This window comes from Ipomoea nil, unplaced genomic scaffold (genome assembly GCF_001879475.1).
Source record: "Ipomoea nil cultivar Tokyo-kokei standard unplaced genomic scaffold, Asagao_1.1 scaffold1576, whole genome shotgun sequence".
NCBI lineage: Eukaryota > Viridiplantae > Streptophyta > Magnoliopsida > Solanales > Convolvulaceae > Ipomoea > Ipomoea nil.
In genome coordinates, this window is record NW_017618004.1 from 2,026,931 (window position 1) to 2,045,834 (window position 18,904).

General features: G+C 31.2%; 1 protein-coding gene across 1 annotated transcript; it reads right to left on the bottom strand.

Moving 5' to 3' along the window:
* Positions 1 to 1,185: 1,185 nt before the first annotated feature.
* On the bottom strand, positions 1,186 to 2,077 carry LOC109190311 (serine/arginine-rich splicing factor 4-like). Its single transcript, XM_019340780.1, has 3 exons — positions 2,069 to 2,077; positions 1,712 to 1,986; positions 1,186 to 1,633 (listed from the first exon to the last, which is right to left on the bottom strand). The coding sequence occupies exons 1-3, from the start codon at positions 2,075 to 2,077 to the stop codon at positions 1,186 to 1,188; spliced, it is 732 nt and encodes a 243-aa protein (XP_019196325.1).
* Between the last annotated feature and the right edge of the window lie 16,827 nt (positions 2,078 to 18,904).

Sequence of the window (18,904 nt, forward strand, 5' to 3'; positions counted from 1 at the left end):
AAGAGAAAGAAGAATGAATCTGTAAGTATTTTCCCTAAATATAATATATTACTCGTATAATATATTGTATTATTGGGTGGCTGTAGTGCAACTAGGAGATTGAGTCAATTAGTGACTTAATTTGTTAAGCCTTAGATGAATGTTTGTCTACGTTGATGGCATGTAGGCTTCTAAGCAAAACAGTCCTCCCACAGCTCCCGTGTTCAGAATACACACACCATCAGTTATTCAGGAGAGAAGTGGTAGACAAAACACTAATGTTTATCTGCAGGTTTACCATCCCACGACAATAACAACAACTATGGCAAGGGATATTCGGATGATCCTGAAGCTTCCGCTATACGAAGACAGGTTCCTCATTACTACAGTTTATGTTAGTCAATTTATTATCTAACAGAATCATCCCATGGATGAGAAATTACTATTAAGATCATATATGTTTCTTTTCTCCTTTATTAAAAAAAAAAAAAAATACTTCTCCAATGACATTTATTAATAACAATACCATAATTTGTTTCCTACTGTATAATACTTGACAAAAAGGATACTACTTCCTAAATACTGTATTAGGCAAAATTTTGTCCCAAAAGGGTAAAAGCTATACACAGCATCTTGATGCCTGTCGACTGTTTCGTTACTTCTACCATAAAGATAATTAACACAACATGCATGCGCGGATAGTCTGATAGTCACCATGAAAATGCCAGAAAGCTTTGAGCTGAAATTTGGCAGTCTGATGGTCCGAATCAGGGACACCATGTAGGGCTGAACTTGGCTAACTCGACCGATGCTCAATACACGATATGATTGCAAGTTGTTACGGTTGTACTATAGGCTCAAGTGTCAAATCGCACCATGAACCAATTGCGATATGTCATGCCGCACCCTGAACTTACATAAGTGATTATTCGATTCACAAACTAAAAAATTTTGTCCACCTAGCTTTTTTAGCAGGTTGCCTCCAAGTAACAAGTTATAACTTGATGATGTGGAGGTTTTTTATTTTCTTTTTTTCTTTCTTGCTGATGTGGAGGTATTTAGTTGGCAGCCCTTTCACCATTTATATTAAATAATATAAAGTAACCTCTGTTATACTCTTCCATGGCCGATCTTCGTCACAAGGCTATAATCTATCGAAATCGGCGATCAAGAGACTCCAGGCCAGCAATGATCTTTCGCGACTTTTCAGAGCAATCTCCCACTCCTTTTGTTGCTCCACCTATACCTTGAGGAAGAAGACCTCCTCTTCTTTGACTTGACATGATCTTCTGATGATTCACTGGCTTCAGAAGACTCTGTTTCACTCTCATCACTCATCATTCTACTTCTACTTTTCTTCTTCAGACTACTCCTTTGGTGCCGCCTTCTCTTCAATCTCCTCCTCCTAGCTTCAGCTTCTGAATCATCACTTGAATCAGCGGATTCACTCTCACTTTCAGACACTGATCTTGATCTCTTGCTTCTACGTCTAGAACCAGATTTCCTGCTCTTCTTAGACTTCCTGTATCGTGAACCATCCGATTCAGATTCAGAAACAGATTCACTCTCCGATGAATCATCACTCGACCTCTTAGACTCCAACTTCGAGCTTTCCTTTTTCTCATTCTCTTTTTCCTTCAAATCGTTGTTCTGCCTTTAGTCAATAAAGTCTTGATCAACGTCCTCTGGCTCGTTCTCACCCCTAGGTGGGCTATGAGAGGAAGGCTCATACCTTGAGTAGTCTGGACTACGGCTACGACTCCTACTGCCGCTGAGACTGCGACTCCGGCTTCGGCTAGGGTTACGGCTGCGACGACGATAAGAATCGGATTCCGGAGAGTAACGGCCACGGTCACGGTCGCGGCCGCTATCTCTGTGGCTCCGGCGCCGTTCTTCTGGGATTTCAATCGCAGAGGTTAGTCGACCCATTCCACGATAGGCTTTGACGAAGAAGGGGAAAATTGCTGTGGTTTTGGAGATAAAAGCTTGGACGACAGTCTTGAAAAACTAAACTTCATGATCTGAGTAAGCTTATTTGACCAAGCAAAGACTGACTTAAAACAAAAAAATTTCCACATCAACACATTACCTGTGCCATGTCATCAAGGCAACTGGGAAACCTGTAAAAAAGGCTAGGCGGACAATTTTTTTTGGTTTGTGAATCGAATAATCACTTATGTAAGTTCAGGGTGCGGCATGACATATCGCAATTGGTTCATGGTGCTATTTGGCACTTGAGCCTGTACTATATAAAGGTTGAGATGAAAAAGATTGGACATGTACTTTGGATAGAGTTGAATATTAAACTCATACGTAATAGTAAATTGATTTAAATATTAAAAATTATCACATAAGATGTCATGTCATTCATCTTACCTACTTAACCTTAAAGTAACATGCTAAAAAATAAATTAGTAAAAATGTTATATGCACAAATTTATTATACAGTCAAATGATTTTTTTTTTTCTTTTGAAAGGAGAGTCAAATGGTTTGATTGCACATTTTTTTTGTTCGATAGCCCAATTGTATAAACACTAATAGTTCAATGGTTTATTTGACGATTTATCCAAAAATTATTATACATATTTGGTTTAAGGGTAATTAAAAAAGTTATGTGGGGGTAAAATTATCCTATCAAGTGATAAATTATTTCCAATGTCCATAGATTTTTTTTTTTTTTAAACCAATGTTGAGTTAAGAGATTTTTTCCTCATATTTAAGGAAATTTTCCAGGAAAATATTATCCATAAACCAATGGGTGAAAAATTCTCCGGCTAAAACATATCAGATTGTGTAATTTGTAAGAGCACCTTTCATCCATTCATGTATAATATATATATCAATTCCATTAATGTATGAATTCCCATTCAAAATATGCCCAGGCCTTTGTACTCCATTATCGTCGCCACATCCAGGTGAGGGTCTGTTCATCTGAATTAGACTTACTGCCACCGCCTCGCATGAAAACTCCGATAGTGAAATTCTGTAATCAAATTGTTTCATTTCCGGTGGTCATCATCAAGAATTGTTAATCAATTAATTTTGTCCAGTGACATTTTTTTAAAATATTAATTTAATAATACAATAAAAAGACAAATTTTGATTAGCATATTTTGTTAATTTAATCATATTATTCCTAGATTGAAGTTGTTGCAACAATAGAGCATATTTTGGATGTGAGTTCATACATTAATGAAATCGGCATATTATATATGAATAAACAAAAATATCCTTATAAATTGACTTGATTTAGCTGGAGAGGTGATCGTTGTGATCAATTTTAATACGAAAATAATAATCATGAATAAAAAAAAATGATAATGATTAAATATCTGTATTAAAATAATTATTTTCTTAATACTCGTGGGATCAAAATTAATATTTGTTGAATATAGAATTAGGCACATGGAGATGAAAAGTGTGGCTGCTGGCTAGGCTTGGGTGGCGCACAAGTGATATCAGCTGGCAGAAGCCAGTGGCTGGAGCCACGTGTATGGAAGATTGTGAACAAATATACGTCACCCATATGCTCAAATTATTACTCCGTATTTAGGTTTTGTTTATCTCCAAATACTCTTTCATTTTAAAAAATAAATTTTATTTTCATATTATTATTTGCAATTTACTTGTTTTTTTTTTTTATCATTTTATGTGTTTCATTCGATTAACGGGTCATGATTAAAATTATTTATAATTTAATTTAATTAATTAGAATTAAACATAATATTTATATATATTTAAAATTTACACCAAACGTACTATTAAACATTAAAAAAGATTTAAAAATAATTAAAAAATACTAAAAAAGAAAAGAAAAGAACGAAGAGTTGATTTGACTACTGAACATTAAACATGACCGGTAAAATGAGTTATACGGAGTACATTTTTATATCTTTACAATTTTAATTTACTCCTAGCACATAATGTAATAACGATCAATTTTATTTAAAAATAATAATAATTCGATTCATCCTACCACACTTGATAGACACATAGAGTGAAGTCTATATTATTTCTTTCGTCCCATTTTATGTGTCTGATTCGATTAATGAGACTTGACTGAACTTATTTTTAATTCAATTTTTCATAACATTAAGTTTAGTATTAGTATACAAAAATTATATATTTAAAAACTATATTAAGAGTACTATTAAACACACAAAAAAAATCAAATTAAAAAATAAATAAAAAATACTAAAAAAAACCAAAAAAGAAATAGTTAGTTTGACCAATGAATAAATTTTATTTTATTTTTCATTTTAATACTTTCAGCCGTGGTGGTCGACGGCGAACAACTAAAAACAAATATTAAAAAAAATTATTTTTAAAATTTGTTACTCCGTATTATTTTTATTAATTAGTTATAATTAAAACAAAAATTTAATATAATATATCATTTTTAAAAATATGTGAATATCACGTCATCCCGCCAAATAAACTTAAAAATTTTAATCAATAAATAATTTACCCCCCACGTGAAGGTAACCCGCTAACCGTAACCTACAAAGTATAATTGTACTTTTTTATAAATTTAAAATTTTAATTAAAATTTTTTGAAGTTAAAGGACTTAATTACACATTTGAATATACTTGAAAGACTTATTTAACTCTTATCTCTTATTTTTTTATTATATTTTCCAGTTCGCATTATATTTTAAACTTCATGAGCCCACGTAAAATTTTAAAATTAATTATTGAAGCATGTAATATAATGGTATATAGGCGTACGTATAGCAAGGTGTAGAAGCGGCATGCATGATGCATCCACCGACAGAAAGCTACATACGTTGGCTTCTACAGGGTTTTTTGTTGACGGTTACGATTCTTTTCTTCTGTCAGCCTTTCCAATCTACTTTTCTTTAATTAATCTAATCTTCTCCCAAAATTCGCAACCTAATGGCCACCCATATTCCGGCCTGACAAAGTATTTAGGAAGATTAAATCACGGTAACTCAATGACTCGACAACATGACTAAATGCTGGTATGTATAAGGGCTTTGTCCACTTTGATCATAATTCTCAGTTCTCCACATTGCGGCTGTCGAGGTTTGAACTAATCTTGGTTTCTTCTCTTAATACTGTCTACTGAACTATTGAACTAAGACCGTGCAAGTGTAATTAATCTAATCTTTTGGTGGAGGTGGGTGGGGGATGGAGCTGAATGATTAATTATAGCTCAATTAAGTTCATTCATCTAAATGATTTTGTGTAGGGGAAGAAGAAAGCTAAGGGAAATTATACACAAATTTGGCTTGTCCTAACAAAAACATTATCTTAGGAACATTTTTGTATGTTTGCTTGTATAGTATTGTTATTATACCTAGAATTTGAATGTTACAAATTAAAACTGGGGAACTGATTGATTACAGTATCAATTATTGTGCATAATGCATTTCCCATCTGATGATTGCTCCTCCTAATCATGGCTATTAAATGAAATGATTAAATGTGATTTGGTGCAAATGACATTGTGGGCAAGCTAAGGTTGTTATGTTGTCGGCCGGGTTGAAGTTTAATTTAGCACAATATATACCACTGTCATAAGTTGTCCCTTTTGGCATTCAGCTGGCAATATATAGTGTAACCCACAAGGTGTTGTGGACATGGTGATGAGCTTTAGATTTAGTTGAAATAATAGTGTAACCAACAAGTTGTACGTTTTTTGAAAGGTTATTTAATTTGGATAAATGCGATTGAAGTGTTTGGAGCAATAATTGATTTCTTTATTCTTCGATCAATTTTACTATTTTATTAACTGGCTTAATCTCATGTCTATTAATTAGACAAAATATTCGAGGACAAAGATAGGCCGGATTGGACGTTGGATATTTGGTGAAACAACCCAATAATAATCTTATTTTATAGAAAAAAAAAAAACTGAGAAGGATTATCGGATATAGTGGCAAGCACGAAAGGATACCGAGAGAAGGTGTTTAGTACGAGTCGAGCGAAAAAACTATTTCTTTAAAACTTTATTTGCTACCTTCCACAAGTGCTATGAGTGTTGTAGCTTAGGTTTCTTAGGATAAAACGTACTACGATTCAATTGTTTGAGCACCCAAACAATGAACCTGGCGAACTAGAGCAAAGCTTAGAACACAGTAGTAAGAAAGGAGTAGAAGCAGAAATTTTGAGAGAGGAAAACCAGAATTTTCTTGTGTGTATTCAGTTGTTCTAAAAAGTCTGCTCTACCACTGTTTATATAAGGGTTGAAGGAGTGAATAGTTTCATTATGGCTTAAAATTGATATAAAACCAATTTTTGTAACACCTGAAACAACAGTCCATTTATTGTGATTAAATTCAAAATTTAAAAATTAAAATGAAATTAATTTCACAACAATCCAGAATAATACTGGTAGACCGAGCTAACAAATGGCTCGTACTGTTTCAGCTCGCTCGGCCATCAGCACGAGAACTCTCGTGTTGGTCCAGATCAAGACTAACTATGGTAGACCATTGTCAAATCTAAAAGATTTGAATCACTTACTTAATTAGAATGTCGTAGTTCCCATATGATTTACTCTGCCATCACCTCTTTTGCCTTTTGGAACTACATTATATATAACCCAAAACCTTCTTCTAGTGTGGGGATTATTATTAATTAACCACATACATGCTCATTGTACTCAAGATTACATTATTCTTGTAATAGAACTCCAAAGTAATTCTACACAAAAGCTCCGCACCACTTCTCATATTTTCCTTGTCTATTTCCTAAATTTGGTTTAAATTAGAAATACCATTTATTTTATTTATTGTTGAAATATGTTTTATATAGCATGCACATTATTTATAATATTAATTCATTGATTGCAATTTTCTTACTAAAACAAGGACTTAGGTTTATAATGATGGATAGCGTTTGTATTGATTGATCTACTATTCCATTGAAATACAATACTCGAATGTTGTAGAGAGTAGCTAGTGTGATTACTAAACAAGCAGACGTTATGCCATGGAACCGTGTTCACCATTCATGGTGAACACGGTTCTAACGGTGTTAGTACACCGTTATCTTCTTTTTCTTTTTTTTTTTTTTTAATTAATTGCGTGACTTTTTTTCTTTATTTTCACATTTTGCGGTTTCACTTTAATTTGAGGTGAACAAAGATTTCGGACATTCATAAATTATGAATTCATGCCTGCACATTCACTTTGGAACCATGCCTACACATTCCCGTCCGAAATCACGGACATTCATAAATTATGAATCCATGGCTGCACATCCACTTTGGAACCATGCCTACACATTCACTTTGGAACCATGAGATTATGAATTTTCTGTTATAAGATTATGAATTTTCTGTTATGAGATTATGAATTTTCAGTTATGAGATTATGAATTTTCTGTTATGCGATTATGAATTTTCTGTTATGAGATTATGAATTTTCATTACATTCATAATTTCGGACATTCATAAATTATGAATTCATGCCTGCACATTCACTTTGGAACCATGCCTACATATTCCCGTCCGAATCACGGACATTCATAAATTATGAATCCATGCCTGCACATTCACTTTGGAACCATGCCTACACATTCACTTTGGAACCATGAGATTATGAATTTTCTGTTATAAGATTATGAATTTTCTGTTATGAGATTATGAATTTTCAGTTGTGAGATTATGAATTTTCTGCTATGCGATTATGAATTTTCTGTTATGAGATTATGAATTTTCATAAAATTCATAATCTCATAACAGAAAATTCATAATTTGATCAAACGCGCGCCGTTAACTCCACATCCGCGAAATTTTTTTTTTTTTGGCCTAAAAACGACGTCGTTTTGCCTTGTGTTCAACATTCTCGGTGAACATGATTCCATGGCATAATTTGCGCTAAACAAGTTCTTAGGTTTTATCTACAAACTTAATAAGAGCCAATAAAATTAAGCCCTAAGGGAACTAAAAAAAAGTTAGTGTAATTGTTTGTTGAAATGAATGTTTTATGTTATTTTTCTTTTAGTATTTTTATTTTATTCTATTTTGCCTACTTTACATTCTATTATATCATTTACTTTTTTTTTTAAATATCCATACATTCCGTCAATTTAAACTTTAGTAACGGAATATTCCGTTAACTATTTATTATTCTTAACTTATTGATTTTTATAAGAAAGGTCTTAGGTTCGAACTACATCCAATTAAAATTGACATAATTGTTAAACATAACTATTAATATGTTAGAGTGTATTAAAAAATACAATATAAAATTTAACATTAACTTTGGTCTATTATTATTATTATTATTATTATTATTATTATTATTTGAAATTTAAAAGTGAATTGAAATTGCATATATAGATATGGAGTGAATAGTAACGAATTGTAAATGTGATTATATGTCAAAAGATCTGGGCCCTTTCTTAGAAGTGTACAATTTGTTACTGAGTCTCAAAACTACCTAGATTGGGTTGATTTATCTCTTCATGAGCTTAGAGTAGGTTCATAAGGTTCAAATCGAAAAATATGGGTTTATGACCAAAAAAAAAAAAAAAAAACTCCCAACTAGCAAATCAGCATCATGGACTGAGATCCCAGTGTCTAGATGTGCTACATACAATGGCCATGTTTGGATAATGGCGGATTGAGTTAATATCATCCGAGATTCTCCGAGTATAGTGATTTTGTCACGTTTAGTCTTAAACTTTTAAATTGATTATCTGTGGTCCTTCGACTTTCAAATTTAACCATCCATGGTCCAAGTTAACCACCCATGGTCCTTTTCGACTATTAAATTTTAACCAATCATGGTCCTTTTAAGAGGACCACGACTGGTTAAATTTCAAAACTTGAAGGACCATGGGTGGTTAACTTGGACCACGAATGGTTAAATTTGAAAGTCGAAGGACCATAAATGGTCAATTTGAAAGTTTAGGACTAAACGTGACAAAACTACTATACTCGAAGGACCTCATATATTATTAACTCAGGGCGGATTTGTCAATATTTTGCCCATGATCAAAACGCAAAAGATCATGTTTGGTTAACCAACGATTTGCTCCACCATAGGAATCCCAAATGCTGCTTAGAGCAGCGTTTGAATTGACGTTTTAGGGAAGAATTTTCTTTTCCCAGAACATCCTTATTTATTTATTTTTTTCACTTCCATAAATGAGGAAACGAAAGCCTTCCCGCATCCAATTTTGGGATGGGCAAAAATTATCAAAATTAATTGGAGCCTTGAGTAAGGAACCTCCTTTATATAGGAGCCTCAAGGCTCCAACTTCCAATTCTCCCTTCTCCCACCGATGTAGGAGAAGTGGTAGATAAAGGGAGCCGTGCGGCTCCCCTTATTCGTTGTTTTTTTTTTTTTTTAAACTAATCTTTTTATAATGGTAGTAATAATAATATTTTAATTATTATTATTATGAAATATATGTATACTTTTTAAGACCATTTTGGGTGTTTGATTGAATGTAATTGAATTGCAATTCAATGAAGACATCAATTACATTGTTTGGTTGGAGGGAATTGCAATTCCACCGGATTGCAATTCAATGCTTGTGGGAAAAGGAAAAAATAGAAGAAATGACAAAAGTATCATTGGTGATTGTTATTATTATTATACAATGACATTTTTGTCTTTATATCACCTTTTTTTCCTTCTCATTTCCAATAATTATATTCCTCACTACCAAACAATGTAATTTGAATTCCTACCTTATTCTTTTTCTACCGAATTACAATTCATTTCCTTCCTAATTCCTTCCTCCCAACCAAACACCATTAAACATCTAATCTTATCAATTTTTTTTTTTACAAATCGTTGATACAATACGCTAGTTAAACTCGCTAACACAATCCACTAACTGCTAACGGGTGATTGCCAAACAAGGCCTATATGCCTAGAACGTCTAGTCTTTGTCCTTCAAGCTATATCTTTATCCGTGTAATACTTTTTTATTTTCAAAAGTTAGTTCTAGCTACTTCTATATCATCAAATTTATAAATTGTGTTAGAGAAAATGGTCAAATAGGCCCTCGAACTTTAGCTTAAAAGTCAATTAGGCCCCTAAACTTTTTAAAGGTGCAATTACACTCATCAACAATTCATTTAAGTGCAATGAAGCCCAAAAACAAATTAATGACCTGCAATCACAGGTCATTAGAGTTCAGGCCACTTTTCGGCGAATTTTCCGGCAAAAAAAAAAAAAAAAAAAGTGACCGCCGAAATTTTCGGCAAATCTGGGTCGGTTGCTGGTCACATTTTTTTTGTCGAAAAATTCGCAGGAAGGTGGCCTGAACCCTAATGACCTGTGATAGCAGGTCATTAACTTGTTTTTGGGCTTCATTGCACCTAAATGAATTATTGATGGGTGTAATTGCACCTTTAAAAAGTTTAGGGGCCTAATTGACTTTTTAACTAAAGTTCGAGGGCCTATTTGATTCTTTTCTCAATTTTTTATTATTTTTTCTACATTCATGCAATACTTCCTCACTTTCAAAAGTAATCACACTTTAGCTTTTACATCACATTATATTATATATCTTATAATAACAAAATAATAATATGACAATAAATAAATAGAAATAAATTAAAGTAAAAAGTCTACCATTAGACTTGAAAGCTTTCAAAATTCAAACCACGTGGACTTTAAAACAAATGTTAAAATAAAAAACACTTGCACAGATCAGCATATACATACGCTAGCTCACTTTAACGTCACACGCTTTCACCTGCCCACCCATGCAATCATGCATGTTACGTGAATCATAAAGTAGACATTTTTATTTATTTATTTATCCAAATTCAAATTTAAAAGACGAATTAAAATTTAAATTTTAGATGAATTAGATAATTAATTTTTATTTTTTGAATATTTTAAATTATGAAATATAGATATGAATGTTAAAATTTTATTGGACTCCAAACTCAAACTACCCAAACTATATTAAGAGCAACCCATTTATTGGGGTTTCTAATGAATTTTTTGCATGCCAAGTAAGAGAGAGGAGATAGTGAAAGAAGAGAAAATGAAAAGAAAAAAAAAATAAAATAAAAGTAGTCTAACAAAAGAAAATAAATAAACAAAATGGATTTTTTACTCGCCCAGTGCACGCCCTTTTTCCTTCCGCTGGGCCTCACAACAAAAAAATATTTGCAGGAGTAAATTCTAACTTGCTAAAAATCTCACCCCCATTAGTCTAAAAATCTCACCTAAGATTTTTGTTCAACCAAAAACTCAAAAATAAATAAATAAAATAAAATAAAAATTAAAAAAAAAAAAAAACCTTTAATATGGATGGTCTAATAAAATTATCAACAATTATACCTTGGACCCGGGTCCAAAATACACAATTTACATATTGAATGTTCATAATTTAAATTGTTAATATTTAATATGTAAATTGTGAACCTTCTGTATGTAAATTATGTATTTTAGAATTTAAATCCACCTTACTAGGTGAACTCGATTTAGAGAATAATTTGCCTAAAATTATACACAACAGAAAATTGAGAATCCAAACCACACGTAGATATTTCTAAAACCCAAGCCATAATAATGCCCACTATCTCAAGTCTCAACCCAACAAAACCTTTATTTCCTCCAAAGCAGTCCCCAGAGGAATCCTTAAACCTTAAAACACTATCCTTTATTATGTGTTGACGGGCTGGGAATGGAATGGATTGGAACGAGTCGGGCCGTGGTCTTATTCAGTTTCCACTCAACTTTTATTTTTCAAGTCATTAATAACTCAAACACGCAACTACATTCCAACTTTCATATTAGAAAAATAAGGCAAATTGCGTGAACCATGGTCCACACAGTGTTATGTGGATCATAATAAAAATTATATTTTTAATATATTAAATGTACATTATTTTTGAACTGAATGTACATTATATAATATAATGTACATTCCTTAAATACAATGTACATTATTTTTGTACTGAATGTACATTATTTTACCGTATACAAAATATGATCCACACAACTTGTGTGGACCATGGTCCACACAATAATGATTGGAAAAATAACTCATACATTTTTTTCATACTCTTTGATTTATGAAAAAATACACAACTGTTATCCAAAAGTACGTTCTAGGTGAAACCTATTCTATAACCACGTCCAACAAAAAATCACAATAAAATAAATCACAAAAAATTAAACTTGAGATCTTGTGGTTACCAAACTAACTACCGACAAATTTAATTTGAGTTACCCCTTCATTTCTTCATACTCTATTTCTCAAATCCTCTAACCTTTGATATATTCTATGTTTAATCTCTAACCAAATATGTAAAAGAAAATGAGTTAATTTATCAAAATAGGCTATAGTTTGTTGTTAGGTAGACTTGAATGGTGTGATCAGTGTCAACTAAAAGCATATATTAGTTGATCACTTTTTGTTTTTTTTTTTTTTTTGTTTTTTTTTTTTTTTGTTTTGTTTTTGTATATCCAGAGTTTTCACTATAGGACAGAGTGACTAATCCAATCATTGAATTAAGTTGTTTTATACCCAAAGACACAGTAACTAATTTCATCATTGAATTAAGTTACTTCATACCCAAAGACAGAGATCAAACCCTAACATTTGGTTAAGGATAGATGACTAAGAAATGAAATCTAAACTTCATGAGGAAGGAATAAATGAGAAATTCATATTTTATTATGAAAATATACACATATTTTATAACTGATGGTTTTGTATGAACAGGGTCCATCATAAATTGGGTATAAGAGTATATAATTGGGGGGGGGGGGGGGGTATGAAATAGTAGCTAATATTATTGTTCGAGGCGTAGGCTCAAAAAAGTACATACAAAGGGCTTGTTTGGTTATCAGCGGTTAGCGGTCAGCGGTAGTGGGTTGTGTTAGCGGTTATCAGATAGCAGATTGTATTAGCAGGTTTGACCAGCAGATTGTATTAGCGGTTTATAAAAAAGTGTTTGATAAAATTAGCTGTTTAGATTAGCGGTTAACATGTAAAATGACCATAAAGGTATACATTATAATTTATAATTTATAATTCATAATAATAATAATAATAATAATAATTTAAAAAAAAAAAAAAAGAACGAAAGAAGGGAGCAGCACAAGCTGCTCCCCTCTTGTATTCCCACTTTTCCCACCGTCCCACATCGGTGGGAAAAGTGGGAATGGAGCCTTGAGGCTCCTTAAAAAGGAGCCTCAAGGCTCCACAAATTTGTTGCCCATCCCAGATGGGCAACATTGAGGAGCCGATCAATAAGTTTTAAGTTTTTTTTTTTTTAAAAAAAAAAATATATAAACAGGGGCGTTTTGGAGAAAATTTAATTTTCTCCAAAACACCAACTGCAAACGCTGCAAAGTGCAGCGTTTGCAAAAGCAGCAACCGCTGCTAACCAAACGGTTTTTTTGGCGGTTTGACCATGTCAAAAACGGCGGATCCGCCAATAACCAAACATGGTCAAAGCCCGAGATACCGACCCAAAATGACGGCCCTTGCTAGGAATCGTATCCTGATGTGTGGGTTGAAGGTCAGGATCACAAGCCACTAGACTAGTGAATTTAGTGATCTAAGGGATGCCTTTTAACGGGAGGCAAGGGTGCCTTATATTGTATTGAAGGTCTTTCGGATGCTTGACAAGTGTATGTCATCAGCTCGTCATCATTCTTAACCACACGTGTTTCCCACTACCTTGCTCTACTTCCCATGCATAAGTAGAGCTACATGTCCTCTAGTACAATAAATAAGTAGTGGCTTGTGGGTTGGGGCATGTGTTGCTTGGTGGAAATTGTGGGTTCGACAACACCTCCTTAGTTTATTTTGCTCTGAACTTCCTTCCTTCCTTAGCCCATTATGCCATAGATTTCTATTATTCTTATTGGGCCAACACCCCATCAATAAAAATGACACCCTGCTTGAGTCAAGACTTTCTCAATAAAATAGAAACCGCGTCGCATGACCCATCAATAACAAATATAACAAATCTAAAGTAGCCAAAGGAATATAAATTTCTCATTTCTAGGAATTGAAATTTCAAAAAAAAAAATTTTTAAAAATAGGAGGAAAATAACAATTTTTGTCATTGAATTATTTAGAATAACACTTTTAGGGGGTGTGTGGTTCAGGTTATATAAGATAACCAAGGTTGGGTGTGTGGTTCAGGTTATATAAGATAACCAAGGTTATATTTGCTTGGTAATATAAGATTCTCATGTTTGGTTCAGGTTATATAACTTTTTCAGGGAATGTCAGATAACCTCCGCATTAAGTTTTTAACTATTGAAAGGGAATGTGAGATACCCTCCAATTTCTTAGGTAATCTCACATTCCCTTATTACTAATGTTAGGCTTTGTATTTTTTTAATCAATTTATCTTATTATCGTTGTCTTATTTATATATATCTTAGTTTTAAACCAAACACAGGAATCTAACATTCCCAGCAATCTTAGGGTCTGTTTGGAAACCCGGAAAATGACTTCTGGAAATCATTTTCCGGGTTTTGGGTGTTTGGCTAGGCTGAAAATTGAATGGTCAAAGGAAAATTAAGAGAAGTCAATGGAAAATGAGCCCAAATTTATGGAAAATGACTTCCCCTTTTTTTTTGGGGGAAGTCATTTTCCATCTTCTCAACACACTTGCTTATCTTCAATTCCTCCTCCTCCTTCAACGCAGAAACAACTCCATGTCTCCACCAACAATGTTTCCGGCGGAAACCTCCGCCGGAAACCCCTTCCGACGAACATTATTAAAAAAAAAAAAAAAAAAAAAAAAAACGTGAAGATGAACCAGAGAGAAGGACTTCTCTCTGGTTTCCGGCGAGGGAAACCAGAGAGAACGTCTCTCTGGTTTCCCTCGCCGGAAGAAACCAGAGAGAAGTTCTCTCTGGTTTCTTCCGTATTTTTTTTTTTTTAATCATTAATATTATTTGATTTTAAAAAATAAATTTTATTATAATTTTTTTTATTTTAAATAAAATAATTAATTATATAAAATGATTAATTATACAATTCTATCTCATTTTCCGAAAATGAACCAAACATACAAAGACTGTTTTCTGCCGTGCTGCCAAACACAAGAAAGGAAAATGTTTTCCGAAAAATGAATCATTTTCCAGAAGTCATTTTCCTGCTTTCCAAACGGACCCTAACATTCCCTAAGGTAATCTAACATTCCGTGAACCAAACGCCCCCTTATTATTTGTCCATCATATTTGTTTCCATTTTTCGTCTCTCACTTGTTTGAACAATGTTTTTTTCTTTCTTAAGTGCTATTTTAGAAATGGGTTTTAAAAAAAGTCACTTTGTAAAAAATTGATAGACGAAAAATCTCATTTCATAGACATTTGTGGATGAAAGGTAGTAATAGTATAATTGGAGGATGCAAAATATTATTTTTTTTATAGTTCTGGAATGAAAAATGTCATTAAAAAAAAAAATACACTCACACCAACCAAAGATGAAAATTAAATGGTTAATGGAAATAATTTAAATTTATGCAAACCAAATGGATAATGAATTACACTCATAGTTTAATGACCTTGTAATCTAATGGCATGAAGTGACTCTCCCAAATGGGAAGTCATGGATTCAATTTTCAGTGGGGACGGTATTGACTGTTTATACTTTAATAGGTTAAAAAAGATACTACATTGTAACAGAATCAGTAGTACTAAAAAAAAAACACTCATAGATTTATATATTTCATATAAGTAATACCCAATAGAATATGTTAAACATTAGCGTTATACTAAGAATAGGAAGAACCATTCAATTTAAAATTAAAACGACGGGTACCTGAATAAACAATCCAGTAGAAGAGACAAACAAGTCCTCATTAGTTAAATGTCAAGATCAAACAGATAGGACTCAGTATTGCATTCAATTAATTTAAAAAGAATTAATTAATATTTCTTACATTTAAAGCTAAACAATGTGTCACTCCATCGAATACTAATTTTAAATTAGAATATATATATATATATATATATATATATATATATATATATATATATATATATATATATATATATATAAAGATGTTAAATGTGAGAATATGCTCCCAGATTAAAAGTAATGACTGATCTGATCAACAATTCAGAGTTGTTAAAAGATAAAGTGAAAAATAGTAGGATTAGTTTTATAAATATTATAAATTTAAAATTTTATATAATTATAAAATTAACCCTATTTCTTGATTAACTAAAACATTCCATCATTATAAACATTAATAGACAATTGTGATTATTCGTCACTTTTTACCAAAAAAAAAAAAAAAAAAAAAAGGATATGCCCTCATTTGAATTTTGAACAACATTTCTTAATAATTGAAATATGAGTTATATCATATGAAAAAAGAAAAAAAAGGATATGCCATGATAATTGAAAGTAATTATATGTATATAAGTTATATCATACTAGACCACAACATCAGTCATTAATAACGAGGGAGCAAAAATTATCAAAAGATACTACATGACTTAGAGTGGGACAACACTATACTGTTTATTTGATTTATTATTGAAACAACCAATTTATGAGTAAAATAAATAAATTTGTTAACTTTATAGTTGTAGGTGGCATTACAACATTATAGAGGTACTAGTTTTTTTTACGCGCATTGCGCGATTGAGATAATGCCCAATGTTTTTTTTTTTTTTTTTTTTTAAATAAGTACTATAAAATATATTAATGCAAGATTATATTGGAATTGTTTATGCATAGATAATTGAATGTTGAATTTGTGTATTTTTCTAAGTTTACAAATGCAAGATAATATAGTCAAGATTGATTATAATTGTCAATAAAATAATTGTATGAGTATGATTGAAACCAAATACGGGAAATAAGGGAGAGCAAATAAAAATTAGGGCGTAAATATTAAATATATACTAATATTGAAGATATAACTGTTGATTGCCAAACAAGGACATTGCGAGATAGTTTCCCACTTCTATTTGTTGTGTGATTTGAATACTCTTTTTGTTAATAAATCACCCAAGTAGTTAATATGATTGGCTTAATTATATATTTTTTATTTTTTAAAAACAATTATAATAATAATAATAATAATAATAATTATTATTATTATTATTATTATTATTATTATTATTATTATTATTATTATTATTATTAAATCTATCTATACCCTTAGGTCATTTCACATGTTAATCTAAACGACTAATTTTTTCAAATATCTTTTTACCAACCGCTGATATAATTCGTTGGTCAAATCCACTAACGCTAACCTTCTAAATGCTTATTATCAAACAAGGACATTGCGATGTAGTTCTCACTTCAATTTGTTGTGTGATTTGAATACTCTCTTTGTCAACAAATCCCTCAAATAGTCAATTTATTAATTATGTTTTTTTTTTTAATTTTTAATTTTTTTATGATATTAATAAAATACTTGGTAAATAAATATATAACATTATTTTGTATTATCACTTTGATATTTAATTTAAAAATAGTGCACAAAAAAGATAATAGACAATGTAGTGAATATAATTAATTGATTAATTTGAATGTAAAGAATTTTTACATTGGAGAAAAATAAAGACAATATAACTAATGAAATTATTTCTCTTATTTAATTTATTGATAATGAATAATTTTTTTTTTGAATAAAGACATTGTACACACATAATTCTAAATTAAAGAAATGCATATGTATTATTTTTTGTTGTAGCTACTAAATTATTAATTATATATATAATTTAATAAGAGTAAAATAGAGTACTAATTTTGTCAACTTTAATTTGATTGGGATGGGGTTCGAACCTGAGACCTTTCTTATTAAAATCAATGAGTAAGTTAACGGTGAATTGACAGAAACTAACGGAAAAGATAATATTTAACGAAAAAGTTAACGGATAATCATATTCATTAAGGATAAATTAGAAAATCTCAAGAAAAAAATAAAATCTAATCAATCTGAGCAATTCATTTGATTTAAAAATTTGACCGCCATTTTTTCTACCCATTATAGGCCTAACTCTCTTGGGCTCTTATTAGTATATATATAAGTAGATTATTAGGTTTTGAACAATATAAATTTAAAAAAAATATGAAAAATTTAATCAATCTGAGCAATTCATTTGATTTAAAAATTTGACCGCCATTTTTTCTACCAATTATAGGTCTAACTCTCTTGGGCTCTTATTAGTATATATAAGTAGATTATTAGGTTTTGAACAATATAAATTTAAAAAAAATATGAAAAATTTAATCAATCTGAGCAATTCATTTGATTTAAAAATTTGACCGCCATTTTTTCTACCCATTATAGGCCTAACTCTCTTGGGCTCTTATTAGTATATATAAGTAGATTATTAGGTTTTGAACAATATAAATTTAAAAAAAATATGAAAAATTTAATCAATCTGAGCAATTCATTTGATTTAAAAATTTGACCGCCATTTTTTCTACCCATTATAGGCCTAACTCTCTTGTGCTCTTATTAGTATATATAAGTAGATTATTAGGTTTTGAACAATATAAATTTAAAAAAAAATATGAAAAAAATATAATTTGATTAATTTCAGTAAAAATTAAATAGATTAATCAAAATAATAATTAATATGGGAAGACTTTTTAATGTTTTATATCAAATGTCTTATACTTGAAGTAATTAATATTTGTTTTAAAAAATTAATTAAAAAGAAGAGTTTATGCACTCAATACTTTTTAATGTCATTAATGCTAATTAAAAAGGAGTCCTCAAATAAAAGAAATACTCCGTAGTTTATTAATTGCGGGGCGGTGGTCCACGTAAGCGTGATAACACCCTCATTGGTCATAAAGAATATCCAGTGGCAGCCGACCACGTGCCGTAGGCGACATGGACGGCCAGGATTTCTCATCGGACCATCAATCAGTGGCCTATATTCGGTCTGTGGGTATGCATCGTTATCGACAAACGACGGTCGATATTCATCCACGTGTCTCGACCGATTACTTTTTTATAGCATTTGATCCAAC

What these genes read in the sequence shown, in the direction of transcription:
- LOC109190311 (XM_019340780.1), bottom strand. An exon ending in CGTAGTCCAGACTACTCAAG is followed by an intron (nt 1,634 to 1,711) that starts GTATGAGCCTTC and finishes TATTGACTAAAG; the next exon opens with GCAGAACAACGATTTGAAGG.